This window comes from Anomalospiza imberbis, chromosome 17 (genome assembly GCF_031753505.1).
Source record: "Anomalospiza imberbis isolate Cuckoo-Finch-1a 21T00152 chromosome 17, ASM3175350v1, whole genome shotgun sequence".
Taxonomy (NCBI): Eukaryota; Metazoa; Chordata; class Aves; order Passeriformes; family Viduidae; genus Anomalospiza; species Anomalospiza imberbis.
Window position 1 is genome coordinate 11,217,059 of NC_089697.1, and position 23,423 is coordinate 11,240,481.

Genomic DNA, 23,423 nt, shown 5'->3' on the forward strand with positions numbered 1-23,423 from the left:
TGTATTTAAAGTTACTTCAACTCAGCTTTGGTTTGAGAACTTCTTCACCTAATATGAGCTTAATCTACTTTTTAATTTCCAGCCTGGCCCTCCTGAAGTCAGGATTTTATGACCATGTTCTCTGCATGCAAGCACATGGTCTCAATAAACTTTTGAGCCTGCTGGTAAATTTATACCTAATGTCCTCCAGACATCTTTGTCAGGGGTCTCTAAAAAACAGTAACTTCAGCAATACCTGTGACTGCAGGCAAGCACCCAGACAAAGGAACTTTAAACTGAATTCCCCAGTGAAGGAAAGGCTTTGGCGTGTCACCCAGCAGTGGAGTTCACAGAAGAGGAAAAGGAAGGGGAGAACGTGCAATCAGCAGCATCCAGGGCTCCCTCTCCCCGGGACTGGCAGTGATGGATCTGCAGTTTCAGCCCAGGGAATAATTGGGAATCGAACCTGGTGCTCTCACATTGTACCAGCAAATGTACTGGCCTCATTTCATCCTTGGATCAGGAATTTTCTGTTGCCTTCCATCTTTTGGAACACGGTTGCTTTTACTTCCTTTTTAAAGCAATTTTTATGAGGTTTTACAGTAGCTTTTTAGGTCTTACGTTTGATGAAGTATTCTCCTAATTGTCATCCTGTAATTTTGAGATGTTCCTTTTCTGCAGCAATGCAGCTGAGCCACGAGAGCTGTCATAAAACCCTTTGTGCTCCAAAAGCTGTCGTGCCTGCTCACGGGGAACACCACAAACAGCAGCTCCCAAGGTCAGGCAAAAAGCTCCAGCACCCAGGTGAATGAACTGCAAAATCCTAAAAATACTGGTCCCACCTGCTTCAGGAGCGTGGCTATCAGAGCACCAGGGATGCACATCATTCCTGCAGCCACGTTTTCTCTGGCTTCCACAGCAGCAGCCAGACCTGGGGGTGCCCTGCCAGGCCCCCCAGCCCATCCAGCACTGCATCCCACAGCAGCTTCCCAACCCTCCACCCACAGAATCCACCCAGAACGATGCTCCGGCCTCGCACGGGCCATGCAAAAATGATGCAACCAATGCCACGCTCTTCCTTGTTTCCTCAAGTGTTTATTTATAGCTTGCCCTGTATTTTGTGCCTGCAGATCTTCCTCCTGGCAGGAGGGATTCCTAGGGAAGGCTGCTCCAGCCCCTGTGGAAATCTTTTATTCCGCTTGTTTCTGTCTCACACTGAATTGTTTGTTTGAATCACAGCTCAAAACTAATCTCGTTCGGGGCTTTCTCTGTTTGCACAAAGGGACCTTGCAAGAGCCTGGGAGGGGGAGTGAAAATTCATTCTCAGGAACTACTGTGAGTTGAAAGAGTTGCTTGGATTGATTCTCACCATTTGACAGCCACAGTGTTTCACCAGTACAGCAACCCAACACTGCTATTTCATTAAGTCCAGTACTCGCAAGTCAAGATGTCATTTGCTCTGCTTTATAATAAGCTTGTGGGAATTTTATGGTAAAACTGAGCATATTTTTTGTATTAATGGTTAAAACTTAAAAAAAACCACAGAAGTCTAGTACACCCAGGGTGTATGACAAACTTCCAGAATTTACAGTCACAATTCCTCCTCTCATTTACCTTCTCACCCTAATTCATTCTGACCAATTCATTTATGACATTCATTCATTCCCAGTTCAGACTGACCACTACCTGTCTTCACAAACAGCAAAGAACTGAAGGATTGCTGTGCACACAACAATCTACTATTTCACTCATTCCAATTTTCTCAAAACATTTCAGCAATGCAATGACAGAAGTTTCACCTGCACTAAACTGTTACTTTTAGGGTGAATTTGTTGCACTTTCCTTACCAGAAAAAAGGCCTATTTCTCTGCCTGATGAAAATATGATTAAAAATGCAAAAAACCAAGGACTATCATTGCAAGATCCATGTACAGCAAAGCCAAACCCAAGGATCTGGAGCTTTCAGTATTTATGTAGCTTTGCCAACTGTCTGACTCTCAGCATGTGTCAAACCCCATCAAACAAGGGGCCTGTCCTCAGGAAAAGCACCAAGGGTGTGTTCAGCTCTGCACGAGCTGCCCAACAATTACTGCACCGCTGGGATCCAGAGACACCCGTGAAACCTGTTGGTAATGAATTCACTCACAGGAGGAGAGTTTTGACATCATCTGCTTCAAGATGCAGATCAGCGTGGATCCAGCCTCTTGAATTTTTCTTAATCTTTATAATCATGAAAGAAAGATAGAATTGTGTAGTAATGCTGTGGTAGAGGCTGCATTTAATGATCTTATGGAACAATGCAACATACTCATTTCTTCAATATATTATTTTGCCCATAATAACACTGATGAATTGCTCAGAATGGACTGCACATTGACTCATGTGAATACACACATGACATCTTTTTTGTTACTAATATATTATTAGTTATTTGAAAACTATTGGTCATTTTAATTATGTGGAAAATTATTTATGCAATCTCAAAACTTCACAATCAATCAATCAATCAACAGAAGTCAATCCTACACATTTCCTTGACTAGAAGTTGGTAACATACTTTTCAGGGTGGTAACTCCATACCTGTTTTTGCAGCACTAACCCCAGGTCAGTTTGGCTTTTAGGCACAATGTGCAGAGCCAGTGTTGTTCACTAATTCTCATTCTATTACAAACTTGTACCTATCAACAGAGCAAGACACCAATATAATATTCACAGCATCACCTCCAAAAGCCTCAGTGGACAAAGTACATTTTTCATACATTTCTACCATATTCACTCTCACTATGATTCAATGCCACAACAAAAACTTTTGAGGATGGAAAAAAACTACAGTGGGAAGGAATGAGGAACCTGTTGCCATTAAAATGCAGAAATTAGTTAAGAGTTTAATTAACCAAAGGTTTTGGCTTATATTCCATCTCCTGATGCATTGCATTGCAACCCTTTCCCATCATCCACAAAAAAAAAAATTCCACTGCATTTGCATTTGTAGGTTTGCAGAGAACAGAACCACAAAAAGCAAAGCAGAAGCCTGAACAGGTATCAGAAATATGTTGACTTAGAAGTCCAGACACTACTGAGCCAAACAGACTGGAAAGCAATTACAAAAATATGCATCTAACATTTGTTTTAAAAAAAGCTCAAGATTACTTTCTCTTTTGGAAACAGAAATCCCTGGGATGAGGCATATTTTGTCATAGTTATTTGTATGTTTAAAATCTCTTGGTGATGCAAGTATAATATTCTTATCAAACAACACAGTTTGCCATTTTTACCACTAGTAACAAGGAATCCGTTCTTCTATTTACTGAATTATTTTTAACTCTGTTAATTAACATTATGGGTATAGGCCACCCATCAAGAAATTTGGCTAAAGAACTTTGTCTGCAGAATTCTGGACTGTAGCCAAATACTTTTAGTACAGAATTAACTTCTGAAGATGCATCACTTAGGTTTATGCAGCAGTACTTACTTATACATTTACATTCTTTGGTAATAACAACTTTGGTTTCAAAGCTGACCAGTAAAGTAAAATATTAATGGAGATACATCCTGAGCAAACTACAGCCTGGACTCCACTCCAGTATTCTTTTCCAGAGAACTAAAATGTCAGTAAGTTTGCTATCTAACCCTGCCTTCATTACACTCTCCTGATGTTCCTTCGACATTCAAAATTAAACTCCTCAGTTAGAGGAGCACAGCGATCTACTGACCAAATCACGTGGGTGTCTGCTTCTGATCTCAGAAAAAATTACTATTTTGAAGACAAATTTTACTTAAATAAAATGCTAACATTCATGCCAAACTTTGAAAAATACTCTTGATCCAGTGCAAGCCTGACCTGAACAAATGTTGTGCATGTGAATTTTGTCTGAAACAAAGAAATAGCTGTTGTGAGAGCAAGTCCATTCACACATGAAAGCAAATATAAAACATCCATTTCCACTGAATCAGGCATCCATGAACACTAGAGTTTATCCTTAACCCTTGCAAGTGATGCATTTAAACTAAAAGGCAAAGTCTGAGTATTTGGACACAGAACTCTGTCAAGAAATTGGGGAAGAAGTTCCAACCCAGCTTTTTGCTGCTCTACAACCAGGTCTGCCCTGCCTCCAGCTGAAGGCAAATCCTCAGTATTTACAACCAGACAGGGAAAGGAAGTTGCATCTGCAGCCAAAGGCCAGAAAGGAACTGGCACATTCACAGATGTGTGGAACAGAGGAGAAATAAAAGCAGCAGATGAATGAAGGCAATGAATCCAGGGGGCTGCAAGTGGCTGAGGGAGGGAAAGTGGAGGCAGAAATCAGATTCCTGGAGCAAACAGTTAAACCTCTTGATGGTAATTCAGGATGATGCAATGGGCATCACACAGACCTCAAAAGGCTGTGGTATGACTTCTTCAATTATTCTCATTTTGGACTTGTAATGGTCCTTCTGCCACTATGGCCCATCAACTTTGGACCTTCCTTATTGCAGCACCTAATTCCTAACATTCAAGCAACCTATTCCAGGACACCTTTTGGTTTACCTTGCTTCATACTGGGATGTAATTTATTTTGAAGACAGAGGAGTTTATCTGGGGTTGAGTGCAGCTTGAAATTATGAATTTATGATTAGCTGTGACAAGAGTGGGAACATGTGCTGGATTCATAATCCATTTATTGGCTAAATTTAGGTAATCTGGTTTTCAGAGCACTTGCCAGCAGGCATATCCCTGCTATTGACAGTCAGCAAGAGAGGGCACACACGTGGAGGAGTTGGGTATATTTCAGCTATTATGTATTTGGACTTGGGGTGCTGGTAGTGACTTCACTGAAGTCATGCAAAGACAGCAGTTACTGTGCTCCCCATCATACACCTCATGCCCCACTGGACTGCAGAAAATGCATAGCCTGGGCTGTATTTCTTTAATTGAAATTTAACCTTGTTTAAAACATGATCTTCTATTCCCTCAAGCTGAAGATGAGCAGGAAAAAGACACTAATTCAGTTATCTCTAAGCACTCTGGAATAGAGTAACGTGGATTTTGTAATCAAGACCAAAAATTAGGAGTTCAATGATCTGGGTCTACTCTTTGGCTTGCCAAGGAATTCACACAGCAGTAGGCTGTGTCAGTTTTATTCCAGCAAAAGGGGACATGAATATTACTCTTCCTCATGGGAATGTTTAACAATGTAATTGTCACTGTCCGTAAGAAGCTCACGTATGCCAGGAACACAGGCCAGGGAAATTCCTGTCCTGTTGAATGTGAGCACTCAGAGGAGCTGGAGACAAGAGAAACCACTCTGTCAAAATCACATCGAACGGAAAAAAAGTAAAAGTGATAAATAATATGGATAAGAAATTAGACCAGCAATAGCACCCCTGATAAATCAGGCACTGTTTAAAAAGGTGAGACTCTGAGCAAACACACTTTTCTACATCTTCCGTGAAAGGAACTTTGTCATGAAGAGAAATCAACGTGGAAGAAAATCATTAAGTGCACAGATTGGGGCTCTTAACTGCTCTCTGCAAGTCTGCAAATCCAGAAATAAAACACACCATAAATCTTAATAAAAATATAAAGAATTCACAAGATCAGAAATTAAAAAGCCTGTGTGTCCACATGTGCTGATCCTTCAGCAGCCCTGCACAGCAGTCGGCTAATAGCTGCACTCCCTGCCTTTCTTTGATAAGTATTTTAAAAACAAACATCTTAAAAAATACTCCTCATAAAACCCTTCTGGAGGAGCCTGGCACAGTTTCAAGGTATCAGAGAGGCTCTGCTGGTGCTGGAGTTCCAGAAACGTGACTCTGCACCTCCAGAGCCTTCTCCTTCCCCGAAATGGCAGCGCAGGAGAGGAGCGGGAGGCAGGAAATCGCGTGAGAACGGCTCCTCGTGCCGCTTCCAGCCCTTCCTGCCATGGCGGCTGTGCTGTGAGATGGGCTGCACACGCTGCCTCGCGCTTTATTTCCTTTTCCACCCCAGCCAAAACCAGGCAGCGCCAGCGAGGGGATTCGCAGGGAAAGCGCAGCGTGAAGCGAAGCACAAAATCAAATGGGTGGCCAAGCAACAATTCAGGGATCTGTGGGCACAGCCTGCTATCAGCAGCTCTAGAAAAAGCACTAAAAGGCTCATGTAGTACCCAGGCTTTGCTCCTCAGCTGCTGAATAGTTAACCCAAAGGCTCCTGACACCAATGCAGGTTTCTTCAGGCTTTGGGTAAGACCTGCCAGGACAGCGTGGGCACGCTCCATGTCCTCATGCCACCAACAGCACATCCCCGGGGCAGACCCTGCTGGCTCTGACTGCTCTGCTGGGTGTTGGTGAGGCTTTAAAAGCAGAGCTGCTCAGATGAAACCTGAGGTAGAAGCATTGGCAACCACAGCGCTTCAAAGAGATCCTGTTTGCTTGTATTTGACAGAAGGCAGATTTGACAAACAGGCTTTGGCACATCACAGTGGAAATGGCTCCTAGATTTTTAATAATAAGTAATATATTCTAAATAAAATGTGACCCTGTGCTTCCAGGGAAGACATATGAAGGATGATAAATAATTTAACACCGTTTGGGATTTTCTGTATTCTAGACACTTCTGTGTTCTTCTGTTTATTATTAGCCAAGAGCAGGATCACATGGCAGCTTCATACAAACACTCTGTGCACAGCCCTGCAAGATGCAAGAGCGTTGGAATTTGGTCTCCTCACAGATAAAGCTCCCTCCTCACCGCTGAAATACAAACTGGTGACAGTGTCACAGACCATGCTGTTGTAAATGCAGAATTGAAACTGATTTCTTAGTAAGGCCAGTTAAGAAAAGGGAAGCCTTCTTTCCCTTCTCTGCCTCTCAGGACTGTAAAATATGCCTGGGCAGGAAGTACAGTAAAGCTCACGATGAGCAGAGGCAGCTACTCTTTCAAAATGAGCAGGGCTCCTCCAAAGTGACATTTTCATTTAGCCAGTGAGCTTGAGGGTTCAGGGCAGAATAGCAGAAGGGCTGGTGAGGTTACTGCAGCAGATGAGGTTACTGGCCAGCCCTCCCAGCTTCACACCTCCAAAGATCACAGCTGCAGGGAAATGGGAAGCCAGGATGGTACCTGTGGCTTTTGGTAAAGCTTTCTTTTCTCAGCCAACACAACCAGAGACTCGGTGGAGCAACAATCAGAGTGTGCAATAATGTCACTTCTTATGGGAAGACTTCGGAAGTTGAAGAGATACAGAAGGAAGCACTGCACATTTAAAGGTACTGCTCCAGAACAGGTGAAAAATGCCATTTCTGGACCCTAAACCCCCACACTGGAATCAGGGAGATAAAACACTGAGAATTACATTTGTTCCCACTTTCTTGGGAATGAAAATGCAGCAAAAAGTGGCTTTTCCCTCACGTTCTGTCCATCCAGGAGAGCTCCTGACCCATCTGCAAATTCCCATCTTTCCTGAGCACAAACTCTGCAGAAGTTTAAGCTGACATCTCTCCAGCACCTTTCTCTTCCAGATTCTCCATCCCTGACTCCTGGAAAGCCCTTCCTTCTCCTGGACTACAGCTGAGCTGTCTACATGCAGAACCAGCTTTTATCCATGGAAAGCAGAACTGCTAAAAGACAGAAAAAACTGATTTTTAAACGTTCTTCAGACTCTCCTCGCAAAGGTTCCTGTATAAAACGGTGTCACAACACTGACAAAACCTCCTTTTTTAAAAAATTCAGAATGTTAAATAAATCCATACTAAGAAAACTTTACACTAAGCAATTCAGCCTTCAAAAAATGACAGCTGAAATAATTAAATTTTTTTACAAACAACTCTAAAAAGCTAATTTCTGTGAACAAGAAACATTGTTTAAGTTTTTAAGGCAAATAACTGAGCATAGAATCCATTAATATTTAAGATTTTATTCAATTTTCAAGAGCATGAAAGGATTTTTGGATGCCAGACTGATCTTGAAAGAGAAAAGCCAACTTTTCCATCTCCCATTTTCAGAGTAACTTTCTTGTTTTCAATGGGGACTTCGAAAGGGGAAAAGTGTTCAGAACCCAAAACTCCTCTCTGAAAGGATGGACAACTCCAATAGAATTTGCTCAATATTCTCTTTTAAATTCTATCAGCACTAACAACAGTAACTTGCACATTCTTATTCTAATAGCCCTCCTTTAATAAATCTCAGATATATTTTGAATTTTTTGTTAGTATATACTCATCAGGTTACTTTAAATGTATCAATCAAGTCAGATTTTAAAGGAAGCCATTTTTGTTAGGTTCCTTGAAAATGCAATGTGATAAAAACAAGCTCAGCGTTTCAAAGTGACATTAACCTCCATGATAACATTTTGCCATTAAAAAACTCCTACTATGCATATACTGCATGGTCAAAAATGCCAGAAAGGACAAGAACTGTAAAAATTAACAATTAGAAATCTCCTTCTGCAAGACTATAGTGTCATATATGTTACTATCATATTTAATAAATCTTAGAATTATTAAATATTTTAGAAGGAGACAGCATATTTTATTTCCTTTGGGGAAAAAAATCTAATTTGTCAGCAATGTTCAAAGTTTATTTCTGGCTCAAGAGCCCATGATGTAGAATTAAGTGTTCCACTAGATGGAGCAGGATGGTAAAGCCATCATGAGGGCCACCTCCCCTGCTGATCCACGGAAAAGTCAATGTCCAGGGCTGATAAGAATTTCAGCTTTCTTCTGTGCATTCAGGGCAAAAAAAGGACAACACAAAACCCTCTTAGTGCTCAACCCTTTCCTTCTTCCCAGCATAGAATGAACAAACACTAACCAGAAACAAACCCAGCTCTCCCTCACTTCTATCAACTTTCCACTAGAGACACAAAAGTTACTGGATGCTTGTCTGAAAATGAAAATCTTTGTACTTTTTTTATTTTGTAGCAAGTGAACTTGCAAAAAGCTCCATGCCAAATGATCAAACATTAGTCATCTAATGCAAAAGACATCGTTACACATCAAACAAATTCACTCTGGAAACAATGGCAAAACTTCAAAGAGGCTCCTACAGACCTGGAGCTGTGCAAGGCACAGTAAAATTACCTCTCTTGTCTCTTTTCAAACAGAGCTAATTGTTGATTTACCTTTAAGTCTACCTAAACAAACAAACAAAAGAAGAACCTTACAGATTTTATTCATCAGATGTTCTTTAAGAGATGCAGTATTAGACAAACTGCAGTTACCATCACCCTGGGAAACAAGAAACCTTCATTTTCTTGACCATTAAACCTTATTTCAGCTTCTCCAAAAGAAGCAGAGAATATAAACTAACAGAGAACAGTTTTAATCATTAATATTTCAAATTTAAGTCCTGCAATTCTTGAGTATGCACGACAAAATTACCAGGAATGGTCACAATTAACTCGAGCACCTTGCCATAAAAAATCCTGAGGCACAGTGTATTGCTGGATGTGATAAATAACTGCAAACATGCAGCAGACTCTCAAGACAATACTAATTATCCCAGCAGTATAAATGCCAGAAGAGAATGACTCTTTCTCAGATATGTGCATGAAGGCACACAAGCAGAACTCTGGTGACTGATCACAGGCTGCTTCCCATGACTGTCACTCCCACCTCTTTGTTCCCAGTTAAATAAACTACACTAGAAACCAAAGTGACAAACAGGTTTACTTCCCACCAGCATTCTCTCCAACTTACTGCAAAACTTGTGCAGCATCTGATGATCTTTTCCATCTGGAAAAGATGGGCCAAGTGGAAGAGGCAAGAAATTTGGCCTTGCAGAGAACAGAACTGTCCCCTTACCAAGGGTCCTTATTAAAACCTTCTGAAACACCTTTTGAAAGCACCTGTAGATATTGATGTAGATATTGTCTAACTGAACACCAATTTGTCCCACCTCTCTGAACAGCTGGTGACCAAGAATTTATTACGCACCACACACTCCTTTTTCAGGGATCAGGGGAAGCATCAGGACACCAAAGCACTCCCCAGCCCCAAAGCCAGGGGCAGTGCAGCAATACTCACTACTGTGCACAGTCAATCAGCTGGTACTCGTTGGATCTCTCGTAGCAGGCTTTCACACCTTCATCCTGCCAAAGTGTTTTTGTGTGTTCATAAAACTCCTGAAATGGAAAAACAGCGTTATGGGAACGGGTTAGAGATGAAGAGAGTCAGCAAACAGCAGTGGATCATTTCATTGGCAACGAGCAGGAAATGGAGCAGATTTAACAGAAATCTTTAACCATGCTTTAGAACATCACTATAAGTTCAGATGGCTTTCTAAGTTTGACTTCAACACTTTGTAACACTTAAAGAACTGCTTCAAAATCACTGACTGAATCCAACCATCTACTGTAGGAAGGGTTAATGTCTCATTAAAAGCAATTTCATTGGCAAATTAATAATCAATGCTATTTGGTAACATTTGTTCTTTAACTCATGGTGCCACTGTATTTTACATTTATGTGGCTGTTGTGATGTTTTTTCCTCAATGAAACCCTACTTCTCTATAACTCCTACATGAATGATAACGATAATTAAGTTTTACATGACTTTGCAAGCTAGTGAGGATGTTCAGGGACTGCATAGACATCTGTATCTTACTTAACTCTGTACCACTTTCGTAGATTTATTCTTTTACAGTGTAAAAAGACGTTGAACGACAGAAGAAAGACAGTGATACAAGGCTAGATCATGTTTTGTCTCAGCCTTAAAAACTGTAAGCCAAGATATGAAAGCAGACAGCCAAAAATGCAGTGCTTCAGTTTTGCTGAACCTGTAACACAAGCAAAAGCCCTTTTCATTCTGCATATGAAAGATGCACTTTGGCTCCACCAGTGCGTGTGCAGCACAGGACTGAACTCCTGGCCATCAGTCTAAGAGCTCTGAATAGACTCAGAAAGAACAGCAGCAGCCTGGTGACTCAAATACACACAGACACCACTGTGGGCATTCCTCTTATCAACACCATGGGTGTTCCTTGGCTATCTCTCAGAGCTTTCAAGTGTTTTGGGTAAAATACTTTCATTCTGGTTTTAAGTGGCAAATGATTAATTTTTTTTAATCCAGACCAGTGAAAGACCTTTAAAATAGTTGTTGCATATATTCTGTGTCTCCCCACCCTTTTTCTTTACAGCAGAATTATTTTAAAGAAGAAAAATGTATTATTTTTGCTGCTTCAGGGTTCCTCCATCTCTTGGGATATCAGTCTCTCACATTCCTTTACTATCAATGTAGTACAAAGAAAGGGGACACATTCCAAAGTTTCACTTTGAAGAGAGTTTTAAAATAAAAATTACATTCCTACCAGAATCTTAACTAACACTGACCTGTAGCAGAACAGTAAATCCTTTAAATTGCATCTTAAAGATGTACAGAGGCATCTCAGAGTAAATTTAGTGCTGCTGATTTTCAGAGCACCCTCTTCTTGGCAGGTATAAGATGCATATGTGTTTGTGATCACACAATTATGAATACCAGTGATGGAAGCAGCACATCAGATGCAAATTTGATTGACCTTTTTTTGCTATTAAGTATTCCCTTACTGCACACACATAAAAACGACAGCAAACACAAAATACACATCTAAATTTTGTTCTGATTTCTTTCAAAGAGATTATGACATTTATATAGGGTATTAGATGTCAGCTTGTTCCTTGCTTTTATGAACTGTTCATGAACAAAAAGATCAGATAAATTTCATTCAGAAGTAGGTAAGATGATTTTACTTAATTTTTAGTATTTGCAGATTGCACGACCACTTGCTTTTGCTATTAAGGAAATAGAAAATTCATCAAAATCTTAATTCCAGTCCTCAGTTTTCTGTCTCCCATTGCTGGAATTATGCTCATTGGATAATTTAATTTTGAAGATTTCCAATTTCTTGGCAATTGGGGGACTGTCAGTAGCCTTCAACTGTATTAGAGCACAGGGAGGAAAAGATCTTTCTAAAGGAAAAGGGAGATGGAAGAGAAAGTGAAGGAGAGAGGGGGAATTATCTGCAATCTCACTTATCTGAACCAAACCCACTATGGGGAATGTTTCTGTATTTGTTTTCAAAAGTAACAGTTGTTCAGTACAGAACATCATATGGCTCACTCAACTTATGACTACAAAGCTGGGAAGTTGAAAAATGGAATCAGCAATTGTACAAGTTTTTTTGATGAAATAGCAGTTGATTCAACAGACAAATCACAAGGCAATGATAAGTTTACAGAGAAAGCAGTAAAACATTCTGCATCACCCAAAAAATGTAGAAATGAAGTGAAAAAAGTCAGTGCTTTAATAAGGAAAGTCACAGCACAGTAAAACTGCCACAAAAACTCTTCCTAATTACTGCTTCCCACTACAACTGTGACACTTTGGTGGAAAGCTGATGTAAAGCAATTATTTCAAAGACCTTTCAAACTCCATAATGACTTACATTTGCAGTAGTTTCTGCAATCAGATCTCAAAGTGGGATGAAAAATAAAGCCAGTTCCTGGCTCTAGCATAAATAGGAATGATAGGTTGATAATAGAAAGGCCAGGGCTTCGTTTACCAGAACAGTTACATTTTGTTTAGAAGAGTCCTCCCCGTGCTCTAAGGGCAGTTTTCACTTCTAAGAAAATACATGAATTACAATAATGGGATAAAGATCAGTGTTTGTGCCTTGTTAGGCCAAAGGAGCAATGAAATATTTAAAACTGCCTTTATGCCTGTCCTGCTGATCTGAACTATAACCAGCAATACTCAAGCAATCTTCTCAGTATGGTTATTAATTGTCCATGTGGGAGGGAAAAAGAATTCAATTCCACATTCTCTGAACTTCTTATTGGGGTTTCAAAATCAGGATCTACAACAAGCAAGGAGCAATAGATCATTATACTAAGACACAGTGGGGTTTCTTTGGGATGGGTTTTTGCTGTTACTTTTGGTCTATTTTTGTCTTGTTTGTTTGTATTAATTGAGTTTTAAAAGTGAACTACATGACTTGAGATGGTCAAATATGAAAGCCTTTCATTAATACACAACCTTCTGTCTTTAGGCCACATCAAATACATCTTCACACATGCTGGGACTAATGCTGAGCCAGCTCACAGAGCTGTGAACCAGGAAGGTGCTCACCCAAGCAGAGCCAGAACCAGCCTTGCAGAGCTCATCTCCTGCTGTATTACAACCTCCTGACTGTAGTGACTGATTCTGGAATTAAGACACAGTCGCTGGTTGCAAAAACCCCCAGATTCTCCCTCCTCTCCAGCACACCTACACTAACCACAGCTCTGAAACAATATTTAAGAAGAGGAATAACACAAGAAATCCTCAGCATCCCATTTGAGTCATGGAATGTAGCCTGGGGCTGCTCTCAGGGAAGGCAAGTAAAACCACAAGATTTGTTATGTATTTAGGTAAAACAGGGGCTTCAGAGGCCACTAGAAAAATCAAGTTAGCAAAAGGGTTGGGTTGTTTTTTGGTTTTTTTTAGTTAAATAGGTATAATTTGTATGAGAGCTCTAAAAATAATGACTTAGGAAACAAATTAACCAAAAGTAGCAGGAAAATTTCCTGAAAAGAAATAGCCAGAAAACTAGTCCTTACATGTCTGGTTCTTGCTTCTACAACACTGACTGATTTGCTGGCTCATGCTAATATGACAGACTCTACAGCAGCATCAACAAAGGTTTTTCTTGCACTAGAAAATGGAACTCCTAACCAAACAGCTAAAATAAACAAATACTAAATAACAATTTGGTTTGAGATGACATTCCACAACAAATAGGAATTGAATGTTAGGATCCAAATGATCCGTAGTATTTGCAGTGTATGATCATATTACCCATTCTTGCCCTATGCATACTTAAAATTGAAAGAAAAAATCCAAATTATGTAATTTTCCATTTAAAAAAACAAAATGCTGCAGTGTCACAATACACACCCAAGATCCTGTTTAAAGTACAGCTGAAGCTGTGTAAAGCAACAAAAGTCAACAGAAGTGGTGACAGGATGGCACCACCAGGGAAGGTGAGGAGTGAATTCCTCCTGAGCTTTATGTCAGGACTGGAGCATTTATTCACCACCAGAAAAGACTTTACATGTCCCAAAACGTTCACATAACCCTAAAGAGGGAGAAATCCTTGAGGAGAACACTCAAGGAAAGGAATGTCAATGTAACACAGACCTGAAGAGAACAAACAGGACTGAATCTGCTCAGGCTGGGCAGGGGCATAGTTTGAATTCCGGGCACAATCCCCAAGAACAGGCTCCACTTCTGGGAATCCATAAAAAACCTGAGGAAATCCTCTGGCTGGGTAGACCTTCTCTGGTCCTGCTTAGATAACTGAAGGATCAAGGACCACGACTTGGTGCTGCTGAGGAAACCTCATGTCTCATGATACCGTAACACCACAATGGTTAAAAAGCCACTTTTATGTGAAATGTGTTTCATTATTAATGTTTTATTTATGAGGCGAGTTTCCCCACCTACTGACAGCTTCCCAATACACTGAGTCAATAGGCAACATTTGTAAATCACTTGCATTCACTTACAGGAATCTCTGCAGACCTCTACAGAAAAAAAAAAAAATAAAAAATCAGTGGAAATGTGGAAGGGATGCTTGGAAAATTGTTCTTTGTTCCAGAAACATCTTGCTGACACAATTCTGGATTAGAAAAGGGGCAATGCAGAGTCTAATCAAGTTTAACCCTACTTATATTGGAAAATCTCAGCAAGCTGAATAAATGGCAGCAGATAAATAGTGGTTTCAATCTTAACTACAGAAAGTGTTAAAGAACTTGAGGGTTGAGCACTTTGGTTGTTAAAAAAAATAATCCCCAAGAGACAAACTCTAGGCCTGGGAAAAAATAAAGGAACCAAAATCTGCTTTTGAGAAGCATTCTAAAAGGATAAAATACTAGGAGAAAGAATATAACTGCTCATACTGTCTACAAGGCTTTGTTCCCTCCAGATATATAAATACTCAAGAGACTAAAAGAAATGTTCATGAAGCAATGTTTTATAGGCATTAGGATGTTGGCAGGGAAAAACACTGGCACAGCCCATGCCACTGTGATACCCAATTCAGAGGCAACTTAGCATGGACATGCAACATTACCTTTTCTTTGTCAAATATAATACAGGGTGGATCCTTCAACAGAACAGTTTATTTACTAATTCCAGCAAAAGTCAATGCCATTGAAAAAACCTTACCTTACTAAAAGGTGTGTACAACCATTATACAATGTTGTGGTTAAAACTAGGATTCAATTCCTGAGCAAAGTTCACTGTCCCATGGAGCTGCACATTTCATAATAAGAGTTTTAAATAGGTCACCGACTTACAAATCTAATGATTAAAGGTCAAACCAAACCAGCTTCTAACTGTAAAACTGTCTCCTGGAGGACTTTGCTTCCCAGTGTGTTGAGCTTTGAAAAGCAGCACTGCCCATTGGCTCCAGAGCCTTGCACAGAGCAGAGCTTTCCCTTCCTGGGAGCCAGGCAGTTCTGCTGCATTCCACAAGCCAGGCACTGCAACGAGGCAAGGTCATGGGATGGCAGGGCAGCACAGAGCACTCCCAGACAAACTGCACCAGCTGATTTTCTCCTTGCAGGATAGGTAAGTACCCACCAAACTGATTTATTTCTCACTGCTCATGTATGAAACCGAGCCATCGCTCCTGACCGTACGGGCGCTCAGGGAAGGGAACTCATGGCATCTTTTCATTCTCCCCAAGTTTGGGCAGGGGTACCAGAATGTGTCGAATTTGTCAAATCAGACAGTTTAATAAGCCACTTACTTGAATAGGGAAACATCTGCATTCCTAATGGTGTGAACAAGTGTTAATTATTGCTTGCTATTTTAGGGCAAATACGCTGATGATATCACAAAGGAAACGCATACCTACAAATAGTTGAAGATATTCTCCAGTTACTGGCATGTGTCCAGAGCTGAATACAAAACTCTTTGGGAGAGGCCCAGTGCACTCAGCATTTCCCATAACTGAGTCAGAAATATTTTCAGCAAGGATTTAGTCTCATTATCAATAGTTTTTCATCCTTGGAAAATAAGAATTATGCTGAAATATTCTGTGTTTCTGCTTGGTAACGTCTAGTAGTACAAATTAAACTGGATGTCGCTGCAAGGACTGGCCAATGGGAAGGGAATTCTATTTAAGAAACTTCTGTCAAGTTTGAACTCACATTATTCCCCTTTGTTAAGAGTTTCAAAACACCACAGCATCTGAGAAATGTGCCAACACGCTAATCCATACCCATAAGCTACAACGTGCCTTTGGTTGGAAGTCCTCACTAACAGAACATCAAACCATTTCTCTTTTATTTCTACTTTCACAAGAAGTTTAATTGCCACAGAAACTTTATCTGTTGATACCAGAACACAGCTCCTCATGTTAATTAGGGAGGAAGATTCACTTTGGGTGAGAGCAGCAAGCCTGCTCCCTGTATTGTCAAGATTCCTCTGCAATTTAAACCAAATAATCAGTGTTTCTCTGCTTCTCCAAAGTGTCATACATAGAAAGAGGCAATTCATTAATGGATCAAACTTCCTGATAGCACAAAAGGCACAAAGAAGTCTTCCAGCTCTCTCAGGGTAGTTTAGAGTGGTGACAGAGGCAGTTCAACCATCAGCTATTTTTGGAGACTTCAGTCTAAGAAAGTAGGTTTAATAAAACTCTGAGAAATTTCCTTTGAGGCTTAAATCAGGGTTTGGAAAATGTCTTTCATACTACATCATTTAGCTGCTTTTTGTTTAATGAATATATAGGAAGCTTGAACAGTCAAATCAAATGACTTTATTCCCTTACCTGGTGCCAAGAACAAACACCTGGGACCACACTAAACTCTGCTGCTTCCTTTCACATTGGAAATGAAAAGCCTCTTTTTGCCAGAAACTTCCACCAACAGAAAAGGGTGTCAAAATAGTTCTCATTCTAAATTTACACAAATTCCAAGGAGAGGTCATTAACCCTCTTCCAGTCTTTCTGAAGCAGCAGCATCTGTACTCATAGAAGTGTTCACAGGCTCACAATAAAGTCTATACGAAAAACTGAAGCTCAAATATACTTAAAATAAATTAATTGGAAGTTCTGCTTAATTACTGGCATTTCTTTTTAAGAGTAAAAAGATACTCTGTGTCCTGGGAGCTTAAAAAAACCCTCAAGTTTTACTGGAACACTGAAGAAATGTCATGTACTCTCCAAAGACCAGCTGAAAACCCTGACCAGTCAGCTGAGCACAGCAGGGCTGTGGCTGGATCCACGGTAATACCAGGGAGGCCCACAGGTATAATTTTATTTCATCTATGTATACAACAATATTTTGTGATAGTCTCTTACTGTGATTAAAACCAGAAAATGTTTAAGAATTTCCATATTAAATTATGCCTATTTCCTGTTTAATTCAGCTGACAGCTCTTGTATTTCAACATAAATTGAATTAATCTGTCCTTGTTCTTCAAGACTGCTCTGAGGAAAACAAAGAAGATGTATCAAGAGAAATTAAGTCACGTGAACTTCTGAACCTGTAAATATGGTCTGGTATGGTGGGAATTTACTGGATAAAAATACAAGTTGAGAAAAAAGCATCAGCATTTACCTCAAATACTAATCAAATAAATTAATAATCAAGTAAAATACAGGGTGAGGGGTTTTTGTACAACAAAAGCAACTGGACTACAGAAAAAGACATGTATATAATCCCATTGTCTCAAGTCCTGGGCTGCAGATTCTCCAATTTCAGGAAATTCTTTGTGGGATTTCAACAGAATTATGTGAACACTTCAGTGAAAGCACTGCAGAATTCAAAGGGCTGAAAAAAGCCCCACCTAAACACTTCCAATAAATACTAACAAAATACAGCACTAACAAGATTTGCTAGATATTCCTAGTCACTTAAAACATTCCTATCGGGCATTTATCCATGCAGAAAAAAATTAGAGATTTCAGGAGATTAATTTGCAAATCATTAATAGCTATACACGTTTCAATTATGAGAAACAGAAATGAAATCAAGTGGCTGCCTGCCTCACAGACCCCATACTAAAAGAAGGCTTCAGATGAACTCTGTAATTAATCTGTATTCAAGAATTTATTCTGCTATTAAAGGATAGGTGAACCAGCTTTGCAGAAGTTCCTCTTAAACTCTGATCAGGTAAACTCCATTGGATTATCTGGAAGCCCATTGAGAGGGAGCTGCTCTGTGTAGATAAGATAATAGAGATTTAAAAATAGTAAGTAAGGATTATTTCAGAGGATCTAGCACCACATCTTTGATGCTGTCTGTAAGACTTCCCACTCCTTTCTCTGAACAACATTAACACTCTTGAGGCAAAAATACTTCACCTATCCACATTTTCTACTTGTTTTTCACCTCAAGATGCACCTCAAAGATATGTATTTATCACTCTTTTACACATAATAGGACAGAGGATACTAAAAAAAGGTAAATAGGACATTGAGGTGCCTTGCTCACAATCACAGAAAATCTGGACAAGAAAAAGCTGGAGCGCCTTATTTTCTTTTTGTGGTAAGTACCCAAACTGCACACAATATTGTGCAGACACCCAAGAAATCAGGCTCTGTCTCCCACCTTTCCCAGCTTCCCAGGGGTATCCTCACCAAAGAAAATGTTTTGCCTACTTTTACACCCCAAAATCTGTGACATTTGAGATATCCCCATGGGAAACATCCCCCACTGCAGTGAATATGTTTGTCATTATAAAGCTAGCGATGCTGTCAAACCAGAACAGCTCTCTTCTTCTGCCATGATGTATTTAGACAGGAATAATAATACATCTATCATTATACCCATCAGGGCGGTTATCTACAGGGACAGACAATTTTGTTCTGTTGCCTACATAATTAAGGAACACTTCTGGCAGCAAAGAGATCCCAGCTCACATCTTTTCTTACCGAGACTCCATTATCTCATTACCATCCTGAAGATTTTGGTGTCCAAACCATTTTAAGGACTCCAAATCCCCATTCTGACCCTGCTGCAGGTTAAGGGATCACACTTTGTACCACACTGCCAGGTTGTAAATCAGACCTCAAAACTGATCCCTGTTAAAAATAATCTCCCCAAAATAGAAGAGAGAAGGAGTAAGGGTTACCAGGGTTATTTTTAACCTGGGCTGGTTCAATGCTCTGATTGACACTGGGGACCCAGAGGAGGTTTTCTTGGCCTGGTGTGGGTGGCACATCCCGGTGTGGAGCGGAGGGAAGGGGTGGCTGTGGGCACAGGGGATGCTGAGCTGCCTTTGAGGCTGAAGCCAGAGTGTGGTAAAGCTCTAGGACACCACTCAAAAACCATAATAAAACCATTCAGCAGCAGTGGCAGTGGGAGATTCAAAATAACTACAATGGAGCAGTGTAATAAAACTTAAACTGAAACCAAGAGACCTGCAGACAACATCGGCATCTCTTCTGAACATCCACAACCTAGGGAGCCATAGGCTGCAGTCATTCCTCTGGTAATTTGCCTTTCAGTAGCTAATACTGGTTCTACTACTTTCTAAATACCATTTTTCTGAATTTAGTATGGTATTTTCAAGAGACATCTTCCCCAGCTGAAACCAGATCAATTAAAAATAGGCAGCTGTAAATCCTGCTATTAAGGAACACATTCCTATTTTGAATATTTCATTAAAACCAGAGTATTATAAATGGAGTGTGACCTAAAGTAAATAGGTTTTATTTGGTAGCTTGGTTCAACTGGGTTGATCATGGAGTGTGAAATGTTGATAAAACGAGAACGTTTTCTTCCCTCTTCTTAAAGCAAGAGCAAAAAGAAAGGGATGAGAAGAAGGCCACTATTACTGGGGATGAAGAAAATATCCTAACCACTGTCTGGTATGCAGAACAGGAACAAAAATATCACTTTTATAACCCAGCTAACCCAACATCACCTGACATTTGAGACAGATATACAGCTAGTTTGAATTACTGAAACTTCTTATGAGGTTGATTTTTGACACTGAAAACACACACATACAGCTGTGTTAAGCTAAATGCATCAAAGGACAATAATGATGGAAATACCATTTGGAAGCCTCACCTATAGGTATGATCTACTACAAACTGCAATATTTCAAAATACCAGCATGATTTTGTGGACAGAATTCCTTCCAGTCAGTACTGTGTTTTGCCTTTCTCCATATGCTACTACTTGTATTCAAAAATTTAATTTCTTAATACCAACTGTGCTGAATTAATAATCTCCAACATAGCAAATTTTCAGCTTTAAAGGGGATGTTTAACCTAGCATTACACAGTACCAACATTATTTTTAACTCAAGCTGTTGTTTTTTAGGTTTTTTTAATTCAAAACAATATGGTCTACACAAATGACACACACTTCCTGTAAGTCAAAAACTGCAAAGCAAACAGATGGAGACCCAGACTAAGAAAAGAATTAGAGTATCAGAATACAAAAGTTGCTCTTTGAATCCTAATTTGCATGTAGAGCCAGATCCCAGGATTAGCATCACGCTGTAAAGCTCCTACATTCTTCCTGACTGACTTCTGCCTTTCACATTACACTGAACCTTGCTGTTAGGAGACCTGCATTCTAGCTCCACCTGTTCCACAGGGAATTACAAACACAGATTTTGGCCTCTACTTTAAAATTCCTTTCAACTGCTCCTTCACAAAGATGATGATCTTGTGTAGCTGGAGAAGAAATCCCACAATCCTTGTGCTGGCCTCTATGTCAGTGCATTCTCTTCAGGAGAGCAACCCAAATTAATGTGTAGGAAAAGAAGAACGGGCATTTAAAGGGAAGCAGAACAGTATTTAAGAGTATAGTCCTAAGTACTTGCAGCCCTCAAAGAATATCCCCTGGGGACATGAGTGTTCCTCCTCCCTACCCTCATGCTCTCTAGGGCAGAGAAGAGCATCAAATACTACACTGAGGGAAGTATGTGCTCAAGACTGCTGAAATGTGATTTCCCATGAAGAAAATTCAAGAGGCAGAAAGCAAGTTCTGCAGCTCAAACCAGACAGCTTTACACAGGGCTGACATTGCTAAAAATTCCCCTCCCTCCTTCCCAATCAATACTCTATACAGTAAAAGGTTTATGAAATTCTTCCCCCAGTGTACTGGAGGAGGAAGCAGATGATGGAGATCTCCTTAGATTTAAAGCAAAACCAGCACAGGGCTGTCCTTTCTGCTTCCATAAAATTATTTTTTTCTTCAAAGTACTTTAATTAATCTGTAACAAATTCAAAATTATTTTTACAGTGGTACTCAAGGATTGTGATTTCTGTCCCTATGCACTGAGAGCTGGCACCTAGGGACACTCTAGCTCTTAACTTTATTTAAATCATGCAATTAAAATGCAAGTTCAGTTTTCCAGGTACCAAAGGACTACAATCTACTTTCAGACAAACTCAGAAATCAGAGATATATTAACTTATATAATCACTGAGGGCAGAGAGAGCCAACAACAGTCCTTCAACATCTGTGGCTAATGCATATCCAGTTTAAAACCTCAACCCTACAAACATTTACATATGAAATAGTTAATCATGCCAATGAAGTAAGCCACCAGCCAGTTATGCACACACCTAAACCTCTGTAGACCCAGGGCTTAAAAATTTAAGACAATACCTTTGCTCAGAGAAGAAAAACTAGTTTTATTGGACTGTTATTCCTGAAATTGTGTGTCAATCAACACCTCAAATACTCTTCACTGAACTTGGAATTATTTATAGACCTTGTAAGTCACACAATTACACCTTGCTTTCAATGAAAAAAAGGGAAAAATTAAAAGAAATCACTGAACTCAACGGAATGGAAGAAAAAAAAAAGACCTCTGAGACAGAAGATACAAGGAAAATCCAGTATTTCAGTACGAGGTAGGTCACAGGAACTTGCTGCAGCATTGTTACAGATCACAACCTGAGCTAGCACAAACAATGGCAGTAGGAGAGCTGTGGGCACACAGCCAGTGCAGAAGCACAGAGGGTGGAGCAAGGAATCACTGTCTTCTCTCTCAAATATTCTCCTAAAACCACCTTCAAAGCATGAATTTTTCTCTGCCCCCAGCAGGAGAGATCATCCATGAAGGGACTGAGTATTTCTGTGAATAACACTGACAAATGACAGAGGTGTGAAGCTAAAAATCTCAAAATCTCAAATTTAAGATGCTTTAAGACAAAATGGCAATGACTACATTTCATGTGCTAGAGAGAATCATACATCCCCCTCCACCAACCTGTCTGTGCTTGTTGCATTGGAAATGATTTGAAGATTACAAGTGCAGTATTTCCAAGTAACTGCTAAAGTCACCTGACTTCTGCCTTGTACACAAAGCATGTGGGTTTGTTTGGTTGGTTATTTTTCTTTTGACAAAGACTGACCAAAGCAGAGAAATTCCTAGAAGCGGCAGCATTTGGAAAAGGTAACTGCTGCTGGTCTCACAGACCGGCTTGTTCAATAATGTTTACATATCAAGAATTACAAACTGAATTTAGAATTGCTGTGGTGCAAACTAGCCCACGTCTTACTACTATTCACACTTGCACTTTCATTTCAAGCATTTGGGACTGCTGGACACAAAATTCTGGTGTAAATGGATCATGACTTCTGACACATCATCATAATTCCTCCCCTCAGCCCCCTGGAATAGTGCATGGAGAAACAGAAGTTTTGAAACACTCCTGCATTACTGCAAGTAGAAGGTAGTTCATGGCAATTAACAAAAATATCTTCTCAGTGTTTAAGTGTTCAGTGTTTGCAAACTGTATTTTCATGGGCTTCTGCTACAAAGTCTGGTTGAGATACAGAAGAAATTAATCACTGTGAGTGGGCACAAAGTTGTATCATCAACTAAATAATTATCCTTTATGCATTTACTCTGGGACTGCTGGCACCTCAAATGATTAACCAGGACTGGGAGGGCTGGGACAAGGACGTGTGTGTGGAGCCTCTGCAGAGAGCCTGGCTGACACAGAATCTGAATCAGCAAGAAAAATCCACTGCTCTTCCAGAAGAGAGAAATCAGCATCATTAAACACCAGCTAATCATCATCAAGAGAGTGCTGTGTGTATCTCTACCCTTTCTGGGCAGGGAAATACTCAACAATACCCAAACTTCACACCCAGCACTGACCATCTTGACTCTATGGCTAATTATTTCACCAGAGCACAAAAAGCAGGCAAGAGTCTCCATGTTCCTGAAGGATCAGCTGGAATATTCTGGCTGTGTTGCTGTAAATTCGATTAGCACTCATCAAAGGCACCTACTGCAATAATTCCCAGAGAGCAGCTCGCTGTTCTGGGGAAATATTTACTACAGGGCAGTGAAATACAATCATTTGCAAGAAGGCATGGCTGCAGCCACCGTGAATTACTCACCGGAGGGAAATCGAAGTCTATCTGGTTTGCTAAATTTAAGATGTAGTCGATTCGAAACTGGTTCTCTGGATTGGCTAGTTCCACTGGAGGTGCCAAATTGCCCATTGCTGTCACTATTGTCTGCAAAGAAACACAAGTAAA

At 40.1% G+C, this 23,423-nt stretch overlaps 1 protein-coding gene across 5 annotated transcripts in view; it reads right to left on the minus strand.

Annotated features, from left to right (window-relative positions):
- GNAS (GNAS complex locus) overlaps positions 1 to 23,423 on the minus strand; it is a 131,864-nt gene that overhangs the window by 24,793 nt on the left and 83,648 nt on the right. For all 5 annotated transcript variants that reach the window (XM_068208008.1, XM_068208009.1, XM_068208012.1 and 2 more), the window contains exons 4-5: positions 23,283 to 23,402; positions 9,958 to 10,055 (exon numbers count right to left, since the gene is read on the minus strand). In XM_068208008.1, coding sequence (XP_068064109.1) covers positions 9,958 to 10,055; positions 23,283 to 23,402 — 218 coding nt within the window. The remainder of the gene's footprint in view (positions 1 to 9,957; positions 10,056 to 23,282; positions 23,403 to 23,423) is intronic.